Source organism: Drosophila navojoa, chromosome 4 (genome assembly GCF_054131105.1).
Source record: "Drosophila navojoa isolate 15081-1374.11 chromosome 4, UAZ_NAV_1.0, whole genome shotgun sequence".
NCBI classification, from domain to species: domain Eukaryota; kingdom Metazoa; phylum Arthropoda; class Insecta; order Diptera; family Drosophilidae; genus Drosophila; species Drosophila navojoa.
Genome location: NC_142892.1, coordinates 8,862,698 through 8,883,384, shown reverse-complemented (window position 1 = coordinate 8,883,384; position 20,687 = coordinate 8,862,698). Strand labels below are relative to the sequence as shown.

Below are 20,687 nucleotides of genomic sequence, written 5' to 3'. Positions count from 1 at the left end.
TACATACAAGAATTTTCAGAGTACGCAAATTGACAAACAAGCGTAGAGCGTGGCAGCTGAGCTTGATGGACTGCTAGATACACTGTACGCTGTCAGTTGGAGAGTTAAAGGAGAGCTGTTGAGCTGAGATAACTGATTAGCAGCTAGTCAATCAGGAGAGTTAGGATCTCTGGGAGATGTAGGAGTGTAGAATCTGGAATAAAATTTTAAAGTTAGAGCAATTGCCAGCCATATACCCCGTTTTGGCTGTATTAAAAACCAGAGCATAATACCATAAAGCTCCACACCAGCAACAACAACAACAACAATAACAATTTGCAATTATGCGGCTTGATGAGGAGCTTGTCAATTGCGTGTAGTTTGCACGCTCTGCTGGCGAGTCGTAAACAAAAAACCCTGAAACATTACCAAAGACTTAACCACAACAACAACAACAGCAACAACAACAACAGCAACAAAAGCCAAGTAATTATTAAGTGGACGCAACAGAAATATAATAATGAAAAGGTCTCTTACACACACACACACACATAGCTAGCGATGCTGTGGAGCTACTTGCAACTGGCTAACACATACACATGCAACCATAACTAACTTGGGCACTGGGCCACTCACTTATGCACAGCATGTAAATGAAACGAAGGCGCCTTCTCTTGCTAATATCAGCCCAGGCCGGAAGTTCACTTGACAGCTGACAGACAGCTTGACCAGTGTCCACTCTGTCCAGTGTCCAGTGTCCAGTGTCCACTGTCCACTCTGTCCACTCTCAACTTATGGCTGTCCTTTTTGCAAACGATTATTATTAAGTGCAGTCGACTAAATCAAATTGATTAAAATTTCAAGTCGCATTCTCAGCTGAATGATGTGCAGTTAAGTACATCTACTTATGTGCATATATAATGTATGTATGTATATGTATTATGCACATGTATATGCATGCATGTATTTAAGGCATTTTTAGGCATGTTAACATTTTCATTTTCATTTCATTTTCAAGTAAAAGAAAGCAAGCTGGCAAACGGCTTTACTGCAGAGCGCCTCTCTATGCGTTTCTCATTAATTAAAGCACAGCTCGGAGATTTCCTGGCTTCATTCAGTGTGTTTAACGAAGTGTTGTTTCAACTAGCTGTACGACTATTCTCATAAATTCTATTGTGTGATTATGTATGTATGTACTATATAAGCTAGTGCTATATATAGAATGAGTTTATATGCACATATTTATTCACATATATACATACGTATGCATGTTTTTTTTTGGTTCCACATGCAAATTTAATTTACTCGCAGCTTGTAATTAAGTAAAACGTACTATTATTATTTTGACTAACTATATGGGTTTTTCTGCATTAGTGGCTTTAAACATAAAACTCGAATGTGGTTAAAGTTTTTATTCTGAGTGCTTTTATTATTTAAATTGCGCATAAAACAACTTTTAATGTTTTTGTTTTTAGCCTACTTGCTGTCTTCTTTAATGACGGCCTCTCGCTCTATTTCAGTGTTTTTCTTTAGCTCTCTCTTTTTGAATCTCTTGCTGTTGCTCTATTTCTTTATTCATTGCTCTCTTTCTCAATGCCTGAGTTATAATTTGTCGAATCTCCATCTCTTTATCTCTCTGTCTATGTATCTCTGTCTGCCCCTCTACGTCTGTCTCTCTCGTTGTCTCTTTCTCTCTGTCTCTCTCACTCTGTGTCACCCTCTCTCTTTCTCTGTCTGTCTGTATCTCTCACTGTATCTCTCCCTGTCCCTCCCTCTCTCTGTCTCTCTGTCTGATTTTCACTCTCTCTCTCTCTACCTATTCCTCGCTTCCTCCCTCTCTCTATCTCAATTTCCTTAATGCTCTCTGGTACAGATTAGACACCTTACTTTTGTTTTCAAGTAATACTTTTCTCTGTTCACCTATATGTCCTCCCATCCCTCTCTCTTCGTCTTCCTCTTCTCCTTTCATATGTTTCATTAATTCATATATACGCTTCTGTTTCGCAGCTACTAAACAGATGGCCATAAAAAATCAATTACATTTGTATTTGAGCCGTTGTCTTAAGCCATGCTTACCCGTACATACTTATATACATATATGTAGGTATACATGAATGTACACATTTATAAAGATATCTACATATTCCGACAATTTAGTATTATATATACTTCAGTTTCTTCAAGTTTCTTCCTTTTGCATACAATTTTTCAGTCTCAGTGCAAATTGATGTGTGCTGCACATATCATTAGAATGATTCATTGAACTATCAATAGCATTCGATTCGCTTGACTGTGCTCATTCATATTCCCCAGCCAATGCACAATTCTTCTTCTCCCCCACTCTCTCTCTCTCTCTCTCTCTCTTTCACTCTCACTCTGTCTCTTTCTTATAGTTTTTCATCAGTCAGCTTGCATTTCATAGCATTTGGATGCAGTTTTGAGCACTTGGCCACAGAGCCGTTCCATTATCTGCTGTTGTTGCTGTTGCTGTTGTTGCTGTTGTTGCTGTTGCTGTTGCAGCAGCTGTATTGCGCATACGCCTCGTATCCTTTGCTGCTATTGCTTGTAGCATTGCCGTTGGCTTGGGCTGCCTCTGCTTTTTGCTATTAACGTGCTCATTTTCACATTTCGAAACGAAGCACCGTTTCCCCAGCCAATACAGGGTCCGAGCAACAAGAAAAAATGAGCAAGAAATAGTTGAAAAATATTAAAATTTATGATGACAAACCCGTCGACAAAACTTTTCAACGCCAGCTGCAAAGATTTGCTGGTTTCACCAAAAAAAAAAAAAGAAAAGAGAAGAAATGAAACGTAAAAAGCGAAGAAAATGCAAGTAAAAATATACATTTTTTATGCGATGAGTTTATCTCTGAGCTCCGTGCATGTACACACACGCCCATATCCACGCCCCTGCCCCTGCCCCTGCCCATGCCCTCGCCCATGTGAGCAACGGCTTTTGTACGCTTGGTGTCTATGGATGCCAATGCAGGAGCGAACGCTGGCGACTGCCGCAGGGGGGCAAGGGTGGACAGAGGGGCAGAGGCTGATATGAGAGCGGCTCGTTCGGCAGCTTTCAATATTCGCACAGCTTTGAGCTTACTTTTTCCATTTCCCAGTGTCATTTTTGAAAAATTGATTTATGGCCAATAGTGCGCGGGCGTTGCTTTGTCCAGAGAGGCGGCGGGGGACTGTGTGGGGGGAGGGGTGGTGTTGCGACAGTCCCAAAGCGGCACAAAAACCTATCAAGTGTCCGACTTTGTTGTTGTTTATACTGTGTATCGAGCAAAATATTTTCATTGAGGCTTTTCGAGCAATGCCAGCATTTATACAGAAACTTTCTCAATAACGGAAATGGATCTATTTTCAACTAGGCAAAAGCTTAAAGCTCCTTAAAGCGTGGCACTTTTCCAACGGCAACGGCAACTGCAACTGCAACTGCAGTTGCTCCAAAATGAGCCGTCAATTAAAACGCATCAGGCGCAAACAGACAACAAACCTGAGGCAGGACACAAAGAGTTGACGGGACTTCAACATATCCTTTAAGTTTAAAGTTTCAGCAGTCTAGCCAAAGGCTTGTTTACTTTTCATTTCGAAAGCTGACAATGGAGCACTATTTGCTGAATAATTTAGTGCTCCTAATCGAGGTCTTTGTTCACTTTTGCTTTCCACTTGCCGCATACTTAAGTTAGTTTACTCTGTTTAGCTCTTTAGCTCTGCTCGATTTCACGTATGCTCGTGCTCTCTGGTCCCCCTTGTTGTTCCTATTATCTGTCTAAGCTGAGTTGAGCAGTGAGACTCTTTTGTTGAACTCTTTGACTAACTATACTTTAAGCAGAATCCAGTTCTAAGATATATAATATTGTTTTTATCTAATCTCTGTATGGCTGGAAGACGCTATAACCATATAAGTTAGTCTGGGGACCATACGAACGCCATAAGTAGAGTCGTTATAAGCGGATTCAACGGCACATACTCAGTGGGTGCTGCTTAGGCTGCTTCTGTTGCTCTCTCTCTCTCTCTCTCTTTCTTTCTCTCTCTCTTTCTCTCTCTCTCTCTCTCTCTCTCTTTCTCTCTCCCTCTCTCAAGTTCTGACTTTCAATGAGATCATAATACTTATCACGATGTATTCCGCAGCTCATTCAGCATTTTCCAACTCTAATCATTCTTTACCTTCATATATTCCACAACACTTTCGACTAAAGCTTTCCCTTTTCCTTGCCCTCCACTCTCCCCTGACATCCGTCTCCACATTCAGCCCATTTATTTCCCTGTGCACACGCAGATGCAAAGGCTTTATATAACCCTTTGCAGAGCAACTACTGGGTATTATGACACTGGCAACTGCCACAATATGTGCGGCAACGGCAACAGCAATAACAACCATAACAACAGCAATAACAACAACAACAACAGCAGCAAGAAACGTTTACAGAAGCAATTGCTCATTTTTGCACATTTTCCGCGCCATGAAAATGCACTTTTCCCCTGGCCCCTGTCAGCCCCCTTGCATAAATGAGAATTCGTTCGAGTCGTCGTCGGTTCGCCTGCTGCCCAGCCCCGTGACCACGCCTCCCCCCCCTGCCAGCCGCACAGCCAGACATTTATGGTTGGCTTTCAGTGTAGTGCAATAATTAAGCGTTGACTTGTTCAATTACCAAAATGCAATTGCTTTTAACCACGCAACGCCGAGCAGACAGACAGACAGACAGATGGACAGACAGGCGGAGAGAGAGAGAGAGAGAGACAGAGAGACAGGTAGACCGATAGAGGCGAAGGGAAGTCGCCACTCGGTCTAGCCGCGAGCTGTGGCACCGTCGAGCGCCGTGTCAGCCGCAATGAGTGTTTACTGTAGTCGTTCGCTGTCAATTTGCATGAGAAATGCCGAGAAGTTGGCATTCGTCGCCGTCTTTGGGCGAAGTTTCCTGTTGATGCCCGGGGCATTAAAAGCGTCAGCATTGCGAGCCAGAAACTTCAGTCCTAGTGCCATTTATGGGTGGCGAAGGGCATTCGGCTGCAGCTGCCACGTGGCATTCGTTTTGGGCCGCAATTGAAATGCATGAGCCAACGTGTCGTGGCGTTGGCAGCCAAAGTTGTAAGCGTGCAGCTGTTGCATGCCACATCGATTTGGTGCAAGCATCAGAATAGTAACGGTAATGGTAATGGGCATTGTTATGCTTATGCATGAGCTACGTGCCACACACAGAGAGAGAGTGAGAGAGAGAGAGAGACAGAGAGAGAGAGAGAGAGAGACAGAGAGAGAGAGATAGACAGTCAGTCAGTCAGTCTGGCAGTTATATCTGTGGCATCCACGTCGATTAAGCCGCAGCGCCTTGTGGCAGGCAGTTGGGCTTATTTATGCGCATAATTAGTCGATGCTCAATCTCCATATGCGACCCAATCGCAGCTCAAGGATTTGCTCGCATACAAAGTGCCGCATTAAAGCCGCATGCTTCAATTGCAACTGCCACGGCGAGTGGCACGGCGAGTGGCACAGACAAAGCACACACAACATAGAATTGCCTCATTATGTTGAATAGTACGCGGCAAATAAAAACTTGGCACTTAATACAAAGGGGGCCACGTGCTAGCCGTGGCAGTGGGCCGGCGGGGGCGGTAAGGGAGCCAGCGGGGGCGTGCCAGCACCAGTGAAATTTATGCAGCACAAAGCCGCGTGGCAAATGTGAGTAAGCCAAACGACATAAGCAGGCATAAACAGTAGTGCAACAGCAGCAGAAATACAGCGCGGCCACCACCACCCCCCCCCCCCCCCCCCCCCCCCCCCCCAGCGGGCCCCACTACGCCCAGTGGCTGCCACTGCAACCACCTCAAACACCTCTCAGCGCTGCCAATGCAGCAACCGCTGTGGGTGTAAATCTTGTTATGCAGCAAATGCGCCATAAAGCTAGCTGCTAGCAGCCAGGATCAGGATGCGTTCTCCCCAAGGCTTCTGCTTACATTTCCCTCACACACTCAGCGAGCGTGTATCTGTGTGCATCTGTGTGTGTGTGTGTGTGTGCGCGCTGTTTTTGTTGTGGTGCGCTTTTGGGAGCTGCGGCAGCTATGCTTCTTCAGTCCGTGTGCATGCGCCACTCTAATAAAATTTAATAAAAAACGTGTTGCCTCGCATAATGCATCGACAAAGCGAGCAGCCGCCGGGTTGGCCAGGGGTTGCACAAGGGGTTGCTAAAGGGGGGCTTACATGCTTTTACATTTCGCAAAAAAACATGTTGGTAAAAAATTAAGTAAAGCTTCAAATTGATTACAACATTAAATAGTTGCACTTGAGATTGCCAATAAAAAGCAGCAGCAGTCGAAAATTTCGAGCACTGCTAGAAAAACGTTGCACAATTGAAGATTTAAGCGAAAAGCAACTTTGAGCTTCAATTTATGCTAATATATTTCTAGAAAACATAAATGATATGCAGTTTATAGTTAAAATATTTCTTGAATATTATATTAGCTTTCAGAGAGTTTTAACTATGAAGTGCCTTAACTTGATTGCTTTTAGCTAAAGCTTTGGAGTTGAGCTGTTGTGGAGCTATAAATTATTTAATGAATAGAAAAAAAGTCGTCTTGTCTCTAAAGGAAGATATTAAAGAGATTTAATTATAAAACTATTTACAAGTTCCTCAACACAGGAGCAGGAGTCTTGTTCAAAGAGCTATATAGATAAATGATATGAGACTTTAATCATAAAGCAACTTTGAAATAGAGCTTTAAACCAAAGCTCAGGACCTACAGAGAACTGTCAACTTAATATGTACATACATATAAAGAAAAGTTTTGAGGTTATACAGATATGTATATGAAAGCATTAATTAAATATTAAGGGGCTTCGGCTTAAGCTTAAAAATAACTAAAACGATAAATTCTACTTAAACTAAAGTTCTGTTTTACATGCATATATAAATGTAAGCTCTCTGCGAACATTAAAGCTTCGAGGTTAAGCATTTATTATAATATAAGCTAAAATGAAACATTAGTTTTAGTTAGTTTAGTCCTTATAAAAAGAATAATATGTCTAAATTCATTTAATCAGCAAGCAAATCGAATTGACATAAATTTTGACTTTCCACTCAATGCGACTACGAATTTCTCTCAGTGCACTGTCAGTAGCTAGCGGCTAGCCGCATGGCATCTCGACACGCTGCCAGCATATCAATATGCCGGCTAATATGATAACCCACTCACTCATGCGTTTACGACTAATTTTGACAGGCGTTGCAAGTGCCACAGCAGCCAGCGAGCTGCAGCAGACGGCGGCGCCACAAACAACAGCAAACAGACAGATCGACAAATCGACAAATCGCGTAACGGAAGTCAGCGCATTAGGCATTAGCTGTCAGCTGGCGTACGTGAGCGTAGTGCAATCAGAATCAACGGCAGTTATTGGCTGGGCCCATGCCGACGCCGACGCCGCTGTCGATATTGTGGCTTGATGGGCAAGTGTGTCTCCCGGCAGAGCTCTCAAGCACATCATCAATCTGTGCTGACAATCGCCCTGTCCCAGCAAGATTTGGCCCAGGCCCACAAAATATGGCAACAGTTGACAGCGAGTAATGAATATATAGCCACAACAGAATCTGAACCAGCAGCACTAGCAGCAGCAGGAGTAGGAGCAGAAGGAGAAGTCGAGGCAATCCCAACAGATGAGCCTCCATTTTATTACCATGTGGTGAGCCGCAGCCAGGGAGAGCTGCGACTGGCGGCGGATGTGGAGGAGCCGGAGAAGCTTTCACTGAAGACAACTGCTGTGCTGCACATTGAGTCTGTCTACAGTCATTTGGATGCCCAGGCGGAATCGGATGCGAATGGCAATGTTATTGGCAGAGCGCTGACAGGCACCGCATATGCCACTTGCCAGGAATTTTTACTGCACGAACTGGCCCAGACACTCGACGAGTATCAGGCGAATGCCCCAACCTCATGCCCGCCGGATAACAGCCACGCGCCAAAGGCGCTCTGGCAGCTGCCAGATAGCGATATCCAGCACGAGCTACGCTTTCATGGGCTACATAAGGTAAGTGCTACAGTTACTTTTTACTAGCGCCCCCTACATTGCCAGCATATGGTCAGAAAATGCACGAAAAGTAGCCTGATTGATGGGCATGTATGAAAAGCTATCATAAGCCTGGGTAATAGGTAATAATAGACTTCTGCAAAGAGAGAGAGAGAGAGAGAGAGAGAGAGAGATCACAGGCTATGATTGACTGTGGGATGCACCTAGAGCAAATGAATGATTGAATGGTGAATACTGATTGACTAAAGAGCTTAGACGATTGACTGACTGATACTCATAACTAATTGACTGGTTGATGGACTGATGAGTGTGTGATTGAATGAGTGGCTTGACAAACCGACTAATTGAATGACCTTCCAAGCTGGTTGATTGAGTTAGTGACTAAAAATCCAGCTGTCTGACAGTATAGCTGACTGAATGATTAAATAAACTTTTATTAACAGGTAAATGATTGATTGACTGATTTCAAAATAAGCCTTTTGACTATCTGAGGAACTGTTGAACTAACTGATCGACTGACTGGCTTATTGCATCAAGCTAAGCTAATTGACTAATTGATTGATTAGCTAAATGATTGATTGCTTATTCGACTGTAAATGATTGACTAACTGACTTGGTGTAAAACTTATTAAGCAGTTCTATTAAATGCTTGAATGAGTATTGAAATAACTGCATGATTGATTGATAAAATTGTGTGATTGCCCAACGCTCTGCCTGATTGAGCAATTGATTGCTGAACACCAACTCTAACCACTAATCAATCACTGCCCCCCCTCTCACCTTTCTTCACAAAATAGCTCACCATAAGCATTTGAAAACCCGTTATCTAACACACACCCACTTACCGTATATTTCCATTCCACCCCTATGCAAACACAAACGAGCACTAGATGGCGCCAGTGTGAAAACCACCCCCAGTTGTTAGCTAGTGCAGCCACTTGTTCTTTGGCGGCACGGCGCATGCTCAGGCCACGCTCCGGTTCAGCGAGCAAGGCGTACACTCAATCGAGAAATCCGCAGGCTGCTAGAATTTTCAGCCAGCCCATTCAATTTTCCGAGTGCTGCTGTTTCGCAAGTGAAAACCTGAGAAAATTGTGAAAAAAACCAGACAAAATAATTGAAAAACTGCACAGAAAATTGGCAGAAAGAAAATAAAACTACAAACGGCATTGCATACTTTGTGGCAGTGCGAAAAAAACAAAAAACATAACGTGTGACAAGTGCCACAAATTGTGGCAGCAACGATAACAATTTCAACAGCCGAGGAAACTTTTTTCAAGGACCTTCAAAACTTGCCGTACTTGCCCGTGGGTGTACAACTGTATATGTGTGTATCTGTGTGTGAGAGAGAGAGAGAGAGCGAGCGAGAGCGACTGTGACTGTGTGTGTAGCTGTCACTGTAGTTGTGTACCTGCCTCAAGTGCAATTATAAATGGCGTAATTTGGTGCGCGGCCGTGTGATGAACATTGATTTGAGCGCAGCGCAGTTGATAGCTGAAGTTGCAAGATTCGCTTGGGTCTCCGTGGCACACATCAAAACGGCGAACGTTCGGTATTCAAGTAGCGCCAAACCGCAGCAGGAGAGACTCGCGGCATCAGCGAGTGCCGCGGCAGCCGACGTGCAACATGGATGAATGCGACAACCTCGTCGTCGTCACATTAGCCGCACACGAGGAGCCAGCAGCCGAGCCAACAGCGCAGCAACAGCTCAAGAATTTGCACAAAGAGCACTTTGACATCGATGACAACGCACTAGCAGCGACAGAGACAGAGGCAGAGCAGCAGCAGCAGCAGCAGCAGCAGCAGCAGCATCAGCAGCAAAGAGATAATTCGAGCAGAGCCACAGCAGAGGAGGACGCAGCAGTTGACGCGGAAGTCGAGGCAGTCATCATGGTAAACACTGTGCCACACGCCAGCCACACTTTGTGCTCTTGTTCAATATTGTAGTTAGCTTTGTATGAGTCATTAGATTCGCATGCACACACACTGAACCACTGTGCACCAGCCAACCGCCACCCGCCCACACGACCCCATCCTGTGCTTGTTCTATTTGCATTGTGCGGCAGGCTTTGTCTGCTGTGCTCATCTATTGACCCGTTTTTCTTGTTCTTTCACTAATCGCTTGGCTAACCTGCTTTCTCATCCGCCCACAGGGCCAAACGGAGAGCAAGAAGCACGGGGGCAAGGCTGGCCGGCGCCACAATGGCAACGGCGTTGGCCAACTGGAGCTGGGCGAGCAGCCGCCAGTGCCGCACACCAAAGGCACCGCCATGTCCTTTGGCTTTCGCAAGAAGCTCAATGGTACGCCCAAAAAGTTCAAGAAACTGCTCGAGGGCAGCAGCGGCAACAGCGGCAACAGCGGCAACAGCGGGGGCGGGGAGACGCCACAGACAGACACAAAGGACGACAATGGCAATGCAGGTGAGTAATGAGCGCACCTTGGCAAGTGTTATGGCTTTTTAATTCGAGCCAATTAGGACGTTGGCTAATACCAGGTCACATGCCAGCCACACTTAACTGCTTTTCATTTTCACCCATCGCAGCGCCTGTTCACTTTGAGAAAGTGGGCGTGGCGGCCCAAAAGACAAACGCGTCCAATCGCACAGGTGCGGCTGGCAAACGGTTTGGCTATCGCGGCGCCGTGCCACGCCCCGCCTCTGCCAGCCTCACGGCGACAACAAACACAGCCAGCGGCAGCGAGGACACCGACGAGGCAACAGCGAATGCCCAGAACAACAACTGCAACAACAGCAACAACAACAGCAATGGCAACAACAACGGCAATGGCAACAACAACGGCAACGTTCTCGTGAGCAATCGTAAGTAGAAGTCGAGGCACCGAAGCTCAAATATCCTTACCAAATATTTATGCTAAGAATGAGAAACTATGCTGATCGATGGATGAGTGCAAAGCTATCAGAAATATGGATGGAAGCTGTTAAGGGTTGGTACTTGGATAGCTGATTGATGTAATGCGTGGATTGAGTGATTGATGAAGTATGTGATTGCCTGAGTGAAGACATTGATTGCGCAGCAATTCGGTTAATGGATCGATAAACTGAGTGATTGATTGATTGAATGACTGCTTAAATGACTGACAAATTGGCTGGTCTATAGAAACTGATTGACTGGTTGACTAAATGACTGACTGATAAACTGAATGGTTAATTGATTGAATGGCTGCTTAAGTGATTGCTTGATAGATTGACTGGCCTATAGAAGCTGACTGGCTGTTTGATTCGTTGACTGACTGATAAACTGAGTAACTGAGTGATTGATTGAATGACTACTTATGTAACTACTTATAGGAGGTGATTGACTGATTGACCAATTGAGTGACTGAGTAGTTACTGAGAAGTGATTGATTGATTGAATAACTACTAAAAATATTGATTGATTGAGAGGTCTATATAGAAAGTGATGGATAGATTGTGCAAGGTATACAACTTGTGACGTTTAAGTAGATCTAAGTAAATGTGTAGAGCTGCTAGATAGAGAAAATCCATTGATGAGGCATAAACATGTATAATACAGTCACTATTAGCCCCTGCCTCTCGTCACGCACATGACGTGACTCAGCTGCTGCAACACACGTTGCGAGTGGAGGCAACTCTTTGACACATCTCTCAATGCCAACATCTCACTTCTCGCTTCTCCTGCATCCCCCATTCTTCTGCCCCCCTCTCCATGCGCCACAGTGAAACGTCGCTCCAAGAGCGCACACGCGGGCCGCTCAATCGATGGGGAGCCGAAAATAGCGCAGCCAAAGACGCTGACGTTCAATCTGAACCAGAACACAACCATCGAGTATCAGCGCCGTCAGTTCTTTGGCGAGATTCCGGATGAGGCAACCGCCGCAGCGAACGCTCGGCCGCGCTACAACTACAACAATCTGGCCAATATGCACGCCAATGTGATGTGAGTAGCTGGCTAAGCCGAATCTTTGGACTCAAGTAAAGCGCATCAATTTGGTTATTCCTCCTTGCAGCGTTCGACCCACGCCGCGAGCTGTGCCGGCCAGCTTTGCCAAGTTCACCTTGCAGACGGTCAGCCTGCCGCGGCCGGAGTATCCAGTGGCCATTAGCCTGACCGCTACCACGCCCACCACGCCCAGCAGCAGCGTGCAGAGCCCGGTGCCGGCGCACTCGACCGGCGCCCGAGCCAAGGACGTGGCCAGCTCAGCCAGGCAGCATCCGCTGACCTCCATACACGCACAGCCCAGCAGCAGCCGGCAGCTGGACCAGAAGAGCGTCAAGCAGCTGACCAACAACTCGACCCGTCGCGGCTTCTCGGGCAGCCGCGAGATCAGCGCCGACTCGGGCATCGCCAGCATGGACATGGCCGTCGACTCGGGCAGCAGCTCCGGCGGCAGTGCGTCCAGCTCGAAGCGCAGCCGCAGCCGGCCACGCAACCTGCAGATGGTGATGAGTGGCCGGCACACCTTCGAGGTGCGCGACGTGGATGATCCGCCCTCGAGTGAGTCCAACTCCTTCGTGGAGACCCTGGCGCTGCCCAAGCTGCCCACGGACAACAGTCAGGCGACGCCGTTGCCGCTGGTCGGTCTCGTGCGCTCCAACACGGTGCTCAGCCGCGAGAGCTACGAGCGCAGGCAGGCCACAACGGAGCAGGGGGCCCATGCGAGCCAAACGCCGGAGACACCGGCCAAGCCCCAGCCGAAGGCCAGTGGCTCCGATGACAGCGAGAGCGTGGACGAGGAGAAGCTCTACCTCGACTCGTCCACCTCCGAGAAGAGTGCCAAACAGCAGAGCCACAGCCAAACGTCCTCCATGTCCTGGCGCTGCCAGGCGGGCGAATCTCTGGCCGCCAAAGACTGCAGCAGCATGAGCATCACCAGCAGCGACACCCAGGCGCCGCTCAAGTCCGAGGACAAGGAGGAGGACATGTCCCTGGGCCTAGATGACCTGAGTCTCATCAACACAGAGATGCAATTCAGCACGCTGTGTAAGTAGTCCAGCTGGCCTCCTGCTCTCCTTCCTCCACTTTCCCATTCCTGATTTCGTTAAGTTCTCAACTCACGCCAAGTCTTCCACACTCCAGCTTCACTGACGGAAACGGCACCCAAGCCCAGCTGCGCAGCTGGCGGGGATCACTTGCTCAACATGCACATTGTGGACAATCGCGAGGCGATTGTGGTGCGGCTGCCCAGCGAGCGTCCACGCTCCTTTAACAATGCGCTCAACGAGTCCAAGTTCGCGGAGCTGGCGCTGGCCAGCAGCAGCTGCTTGCTGCTGGATGATGAGACCTCGCCCACGGACAGCCTGGTCAGCAGCACCGAGGAGTCGGAGGAGGCGGGCGGCAAGCTCAAGAAGCACAAGCTCAATGCCGAGCTGCAGCAGAAGGTCAACGATGTGGACATTGACGATATATCGCCGGTGCTGGAGCTGGAGCTGGATCCGGCCAGTCACAGTCCCGTCTCGCCAGGCACGCCCACGCACGCCTCCCACTCGCTGTCGCTGGGCTCCGATTGCGGCAACCTGATCGATGACGAGATCGCCGATCAGCCAGCGCTGCTGTGCAACAGCGAGGCGCCGGAGCACGCCACCGACACGCCGACCCTCATGGAGACCCACACAACCGGATCGCTGCGCTCGCTCAAGAGCATGTCGAAGGCGCGCACAGCTCTGCAGCAGGCCATTGAGCTGAGTCTGCGCACTCCGGCGGCCGTGCGGCGGGCGGTGCTCAAGAGCGCCGAGTCCCTGGACACGCTGTCGCCCTGCGAGTCCATTTGCTCGGATGACTTGATGATGGACTTCGATATGAACAGCAGCGTCGATTCCATAGATCGCACCGCCTCGGTGCGCAGCCGCAGCAGCCCCGACCTGCACAAGCTGAGCGCCGACCTGGAGGCCGACCAGGCCGAGACCGAGGCAGAGCTGCTCGCCCAGCTGGACTGCCAGGGCAGCGATGTCATGAAGGAGCTGAACTCTCTGCTGCGCGCCCGCATGCAGCGCAGCGCGCCCACTCCCAGGGAGCGCATCAGGTGAGTCCACACCTTACCCGACCATCGACTTTGCCCACCACTGGCCCCACCCAAAAACAGTTTTCCATTATCCAACTAATTGAATTGACTGCGCCTGGCCATCGGGCACACTGCCAATATGCCCAAAACCAAATGCAGCGGCCTGCCTTTGACTTTTCCTTTGATTTGTGTGCTTTTTATTAGCTCCGCTGGCACATGGCCAGCCATTGCAATGCCTTTCCCATTCCCATTCCCATCTCCATGGCACCACTCCCAGCCACTCGAAAGTAATTCAACTTCTGCCTAATCAATCAGACACAAACTGCACTCCTTTGCCGGCTTTGTCACACCTTCCCTTTCTCCCTCTCTATCTCGCTCTTGCTCTCTTTTTCACTCAAAGAGGCAGCATCTTGCCGGCACCTTAACACTAGAAAGCTTTTGAGTTACTTCTAGTTGCTCGGGTTTTGGTTGTTTCAAGTGTTCTCAAGTGAAAAATTCTGTTGGATAAAATTTGTGTAAAATATTTGTTTGAAATGTTATTTCAATTAGCATCCATAGCATCTGAAATTTACGCATTACATATGTACATATATTCTATAATATTTTCTTATTATTCCTGCATTGAAGTCGCTTTGCCTTTGGCCTATGACGTCAAAAATGTACGCATTATAAATATGTTATAGCATTTTCCTGGTTTGTCACTTTGTCTCTCGTTCTCTACTTCTCTGCTTTATCCAACTTATCAGCATATCAATTTCTATCCCTCTATATTTCTATATCTATATATATATCATCCATTGCTCAACTTTTCTCGCCGTTTTCTCTTCTCTATTGAGCTCAGTCTGCTCTATATGACTTATATTGCGGACTTTTCTCTCATCATTTTTCACTCTCTCCCTATACCTCTCTCTCTCTCTCTCTCTATCTCTCAATCTCACTGCCCATCTCTCTCTCGCTCTCTCACTCTCTCTCTGTCTCTATCTTTATCTCCATCTCTCTCTTGTCAATCTAACTCTTTCTCTCTATCATATCCTCTTCACTTCACTCTCTATTACTCTCTTCTTTTCTTAAACCGTCTCTCTCTAACTTCCTCTGATTTATCTCATTATTTATCTCATTTCCTCTGTACCTTACAACTTTATGGGCAGCAAAATCTCTATAGCTCTACTTCTCTCATTATTTCACCATCTATCCAGTACCGTTTCCTCCGCCCTTATAGGGTTAATAGTTGCAGTCAGTGCAGCTTGGCCAGCTCAGCGCATTGGAATTGCAGGTCTATGCCGCAAGGCATTTATTTGGTGGATTGAAAATTGAAATTAGCCCAAAACACTAGACAGACGGACAGACGGACAGGCGGACAGACAATGGGACAGGTTGAGAGCTAAGAGCTGTTGTTATTTGAGTTGGCCAAAAGGTCGTTCCCATTGCCGTGTTACCAATTGGCGCTCTCAATTGCAATGCTTAAGCGCCTGCTACCACGAAATGTGGTTAGTGGGCGGGAGCGGGTGTGGATGAGAGCGGCTTTTGGCCAACGACAGCGTCAAAGCCAAAGCCAAAGACAGAGCCAAGAGGCAACGGCACTTGGCATTTGCCAACGAGCGCCTGTGCCTGGCCGGGGTCTGGCTCTCGCCTGGCCTGGCTTTGCCTGGCCTGGCCAAATCGTGGCCGTAGTTAAGATAACATTTTGACTTTGGACTGAGACTTGATGGCGAGTGCCGCATTCTTTTGTCATGGCAACGACAACCACAACAACAGCAACGACAACAACAACAACCGGCAACGGCACGACAACGAAAAGTTGTTTCTGGTTCCAGCCAAACTTAAAATGTGTCTCTCTCGCTCTCTCTCTTTTGCTCTCTCTTCTGTTGCCGCTTTATTGCATTGGCTAAGGAAAAATCAATTGTCTGCCCATGTGAACCTGTTTCGACCTGCTCGCTGGAAAAGCAGCGAAAAATAACTGCAAAATGCCGCTGGCTGAGCTGTCGTTGTTGTTGTTGCTGATGATCGTTGTTCCATACGCATGCGCCTGGGGATTGCCTTTCATAATGTATTGGTGAATGTCCCCATAAATCGCTAAGGAAAATGGCCAAGCTGAGGCTTAGGCGGCCCACAGCTGCGCAGCTGAAATCTGTAAATCTTTTAATCGTTTTGAGCAAACATAATTCATATGCAAAGCATATACAACCCACACACACGCACACACATGGCTTAACCTTGGGCCAACAACGTGTGTAACCCACTCGCTAAATGCCATGAGTCACAGCAGCAGCTACAACAGCAACAACAACAACAGCAGCAGCAGCAGCAGGAAAACTGCTGAATAACTTGCTGCCAAACTACTGCCAATTGCAGCTGTCTGCTGCGATGTGATCTTTATTACGACGACTCGATTGTGGCTATCTTGTAATGCTAGAAAGCTTTCTATTCTAACGGCAAAGACACACGCGAAGAGCTTTCATTGCAACAATAGCAAAGCCAAAGCATTCTTGCGGCTTGCCCGCTGAGACGTTCTGGAATCGAGGCCTGGAATGCGCACAGTGGCATCAAATCGATAGGGAAATGTGACTAACAGACCCCATAATTGACTTAATAAATTGTTATGAATATTGATTGACCTGAAATGGAGCAAATGTCAGCAGGCTAAATATTCAAATTAATAACAAGTATGGCATGCCAAGGCAAAGAGTAGAGGCTAAAATAAAAGGGGCCCTGCTCAAACATTCATATAGGTATATACGTAGGTCTTTATGGAAATGCTTTGAAATGTTCAATTGAACAATTGCAATATATTTAATATTATATAACGAAGGGAAATATATTTGGAAATAAAACTAAACTTAGTTTCAAAGAGACTGGCAGCTGTAGAACATCTTAGATCTAACACTGGTTTATATAAGGCATAGGGAAATATTTTAAACTTAAACATTTAAAGCATTTCCACACAACTTAAGATAAAGATTAGGTGGATGACTATCTGGCAGCTCTCACAGGTCTGAGAAATTTATCATGAGCTGCATTTTAGAGCTATGTATATATCAAACTGAAGAGTCATATATATACTAAAAATATTTTTTAATATTCAATTTTGTCTCTATAAATAATAGCAAAATTTAAAAAATCCCCTAATATTCAAAAATAGTGACAAAATAATACCCCTTAAACCATAGTGCTTCTGCAAGAATTTCCCAGCACAAATTTGTACTACTTTGCCTCACAGTTCGCTCCACTGTGCCGTTCCGTTTCCCACATTCCGTCAGCCTTGGCGCTCGCTGCGCTAGCAACTCCACACAAAACTTCAGTATTAAACAAGATCTCAAAGCGTTCGCAACGGTTCGATGCGGTTAGCTGCGGCAACTTCGCTCAGTGAATTGACGAAATACAAAATTGTTTAGCTCAGATTAAAGCGAGCAAGCACATCAAAGCTAATCAGTGCGCGCTCTTGTGCAAAAAACTCAGCTGCGTGGGAGTCGGCTTAATTGCCTTTTTAATTACCAAACAAACAAAAAACAAAAATTTAGAAATAGAAATAAAAATTTAGGAAAATAAAGAAAATAGAAAATATAACACAAAACAAGAGCCAGTGACCGAATAGACCGCCCTCGCGAACGCCGCTGCCGATACGCACTGTTGCCTTTTCCATGCCACAAATACAAAGCCGACACCAACAGCAACAGCAACAGCAACAACAACAACTCCAGCAACAACAAATGCTAATAAAAATCGGGCAACATTTATTATAAAGACGCGCCGCAGGCACAAGTGTCAATGCTTTTTGTGTGAGTTTTGTGCAGAAACTAAAAATACAAATAATAAATAAAAGCAACAAAATTTATTTATGAAAATAAAAATCTAAAATAAAAACAAATTGCAAACTGACAACGAGTTTGTGTAAAATGTGAGTAGCAACATATAAATAAAGGAAAAAATGTGAACGTGTCTGACTGCCTGCCTAATACTCGCTCAGCGTACGATCAGAGATTGAAAGAGGATATTAAATTACATTTATTACTGATAGATCTTGATGCTTATGGATGAATCTCATTTGTGTGCGTCTATCTTATTGAATGATCAGCAGGGGGGCGTGCATAAGTACCGTTTGTGGGGTGTGGGAATGTGGAAGCTATAGCAGGTATCGATATGATAAAAGACAGAGAGAGAGATATGTAGATAACTGTGGAGATATGTAACAAAATTAATAACATATTTAATCTTTGTATATAAAAACATGTAAATTCATACATGTATATACATATATTAGTCCCTTTGCATTTGTTTTATAACTCTCCAGAATATCCTATCTGAATCTCTCTATGTTTTTCTTCAGGGATATGAAGATATGTATAGCAGCAGGCATATATTGTTAGGTAGGTAAAGAGCTATTGATAGCCTTAAAGATGGTGAGAAATATATTGACAACAATGATATATATATTAAGTTTATATATTATTAGTTTATATAGTATTATATAGGCCCTGACTTTTCAATCAGCAAATATGTGAAGTTTCTTATATAAAGTTTCTATGATAAACGTGTCTGCGTTAAATTTCTTATATATATATTAGCTCCAGTTACTTCTCTCCAATTCCTCGCCCCTTCGTGTCTCATACCCGCTCACATGTACAAATTTTCCATTTACCATGTAAGCCCAACCAATATACCCCCTTACCAACAAACAAACTCTTATAATAAAAGACAAAGCTAAATTATGCAAAATGATGAAGCGACTCTGGCTGCAAGACGAAACCACAAAAACTTATATTTGGTAGCAAGCCGCCGTTCAAGTCGTTGGCCAAGCGGGTGTCAGTTTCCGCCCCCTTTATTGTTGTTGTTTTTTGTTGTAATTTGCGTAATTTGAGATATGCAGCGGAAAACAATAGGAAAAACAATAGCAGGTGGAAAAGTGTGTCACATGCAAATGCATTTTCGACAAATTCGCTGGAATTTGATGCCCATAAATAATTACGACAAAACAAAAGAGGGAAAGAAAGAAGAGCTGCAAGTGTTGGCCAAGTAAACTGAGCCCCGTTTATGGCCAGCTAAAGCCGTTGACGCTTCAAGTTCAGTTGCTGCAGCAGTGGCAGTTCCTGTTGCCGTTGCTGCTGCAGTGGCAGTTGCTGTCTTTTGTGGCAAGTTGGCCCTGGGCTGGGAACATTCTGGCCAGCCAGCTGAGCTGAGTTGAGCTGAGGGGCTTCTAAGTGCGCTGACTGTGCGTACTTAGAGCCTTCAGCTTTGGACATGCATAATTCAACAGAATGTGAGTCCGTTGACCACAAAATGCCATTGAGTGCAAATACAGATAGAGATGCGGACACAGCTGCACTGAGAGAAATGCTCTGCGAGTATATAAAGATTTTTTATTTAGACTCTTCAAGTCAGCGCTGCTCTAATTAAATATTTCTTTAGCTGCAGCTCATAAAGAATTTAGCTTTTTCTTGCAGTGTATCTATGTAGCTACCAATCAAGCAACTTACCTGCCTACCTACCTATCTGTCTGTCTGTCTGTCTGTCTGTATGTCTCTTCGCCTCACTCTCTCACAGTTTGCCTGTTTGTCTGTCGTCAGCGCCGCCTCTTCCTCTGTCTACCTGGCAGTCGGCGTTGATCATCGCCAGCCAGCCTCATCACCATCATCATCATCATCATCATCATCAGCATCTTTTACTGCGCAGACAAAGCTTCGCTGGCATGCCACAAGATACAAGCCACAAGCTACAAGATACATACAACAACACCGGATTCGGATTCAGATTCGGATTCTCAGCTCAGATTTACCTTGACTTCCAGACTATCTATGTGTGTGTGTGTCTGTGTGTGTGTGTGAGAATGTTGTGTATGCTGTGATTTTGTTATGGTTATTAACATTACGCCGGCCAGTCGCCAGTCGCCAGTTGGCAGTTGGCAGTTGGCAATCTCCCATTTTCCATTTCCCATCTCCCATCTTTGTAGCGTCTCTAATGAAGCGCCCTTTGGGGCTGCCACACGCCGTCGTTCCCGGCCCGGTGTCGACATTTGCTGCACTTCCGTGCCTATGACAAATGACGTTTCACCAAACAAATTGATAAGTGCCGTTAGGCTCCACATGGAGCACATGAAGCGCTTGTCGACGCCTCTGTAAACTGTTTTTCTTTTTGCTTGTCAGCGCTGGCAGTTGTCGGTTAACGGTTGCAGTGACGGTGGCAGTGGCAGTGGCAGTTGCAATGACAACTGCGGCTGCGGCAACTGCCACAACGACCCCAACGGCGACACTTGCCTCCGGCATGCGCCTCGACCAAATAGGAGACTCCACACACAGTTAAGTCTAGGCGACTCCATGACTCGGCGCTGGCTGCGCCAATTGCCAACTCCATTAGCTGACGATGTTGCAATGACGAACGTTTTGTAGTGCACACACTCACACACACACACATACATCCACTCATATGTATTCACATAAATATATCCACTCTTGAAATTTCCGGTGCAGTTGTGCAAAGTGCTCGGCATTGTTTTGATTTCAGACTTCTTTTTCACAGTTGATTTCTGCATGCCCAACCACCATATAAGGCAGTTACATTTATATGTATATATAGGGTAGACTATAGACTATATACTATGTATATGCTGGCCACAATACGATCCAGTTGGCGTGCGAAATTATGAATGTTTGTATTGACTGCTCTGAAATTTGCATATCTATGAAAGCTGCCTAGACTAAATGTGGGTCTGCGCCA

At 45.9% G+C, this 20,687-nt stretch overlaps 1 protein-coding gene across 11 annotated transcripts in view; it reads left to right on the top strand.

Moving 5' to 3' along the window:
• The window catches only part of LOC108651263 (uncharacterized), a 30,957-nt gene that overhangs the window by 2,509 nt on the left and 7,761 nt on the right, over positions 1 to 20,687 (top strand). For 7 of the 11 annotated variants that reach the window (XM_089258868.1, XM_089258867.1, XM_089258866.1 and 4 more), the window contains exons 2-7: positions 7,198 to 7,999; positions 10,153 to 10,420; positions 10,543 to 10,818; positions 11,698 to 11,917; positions 11,988 to 12,961; positions 13,058 to 14,000. In XM_089258868.1, coding sequence (XP_089114994.1) covers positions 7,418 to 7,999; positions 10,153 to 10,420; positions 10,543 to 10,818; positions 11,698 to 11,917; positions 11,988 to 12,961; positions 13,058 to 14,000 — 3,263 coding nt within the window. In that variant the 5' untranslated portion in view covers positions 7,198 to 7,417. Of the gene's footprint in view, positions 1 to 7,197; positions 8,000 to 8,991; positions 9,893 to 10,152; positions 10,421 to 10,542; positions 10,819 to 11,697; positions 11,918 to 11,987; positions 12,962 to 13,057; positions 14,001 to 20,687 lie in introns of those variants that run through there. The other 4 variants (XM_089258874.1, XM_089258869.1, XM_089258872.1 and 1 more) reach the window with 2 other exon arrangements.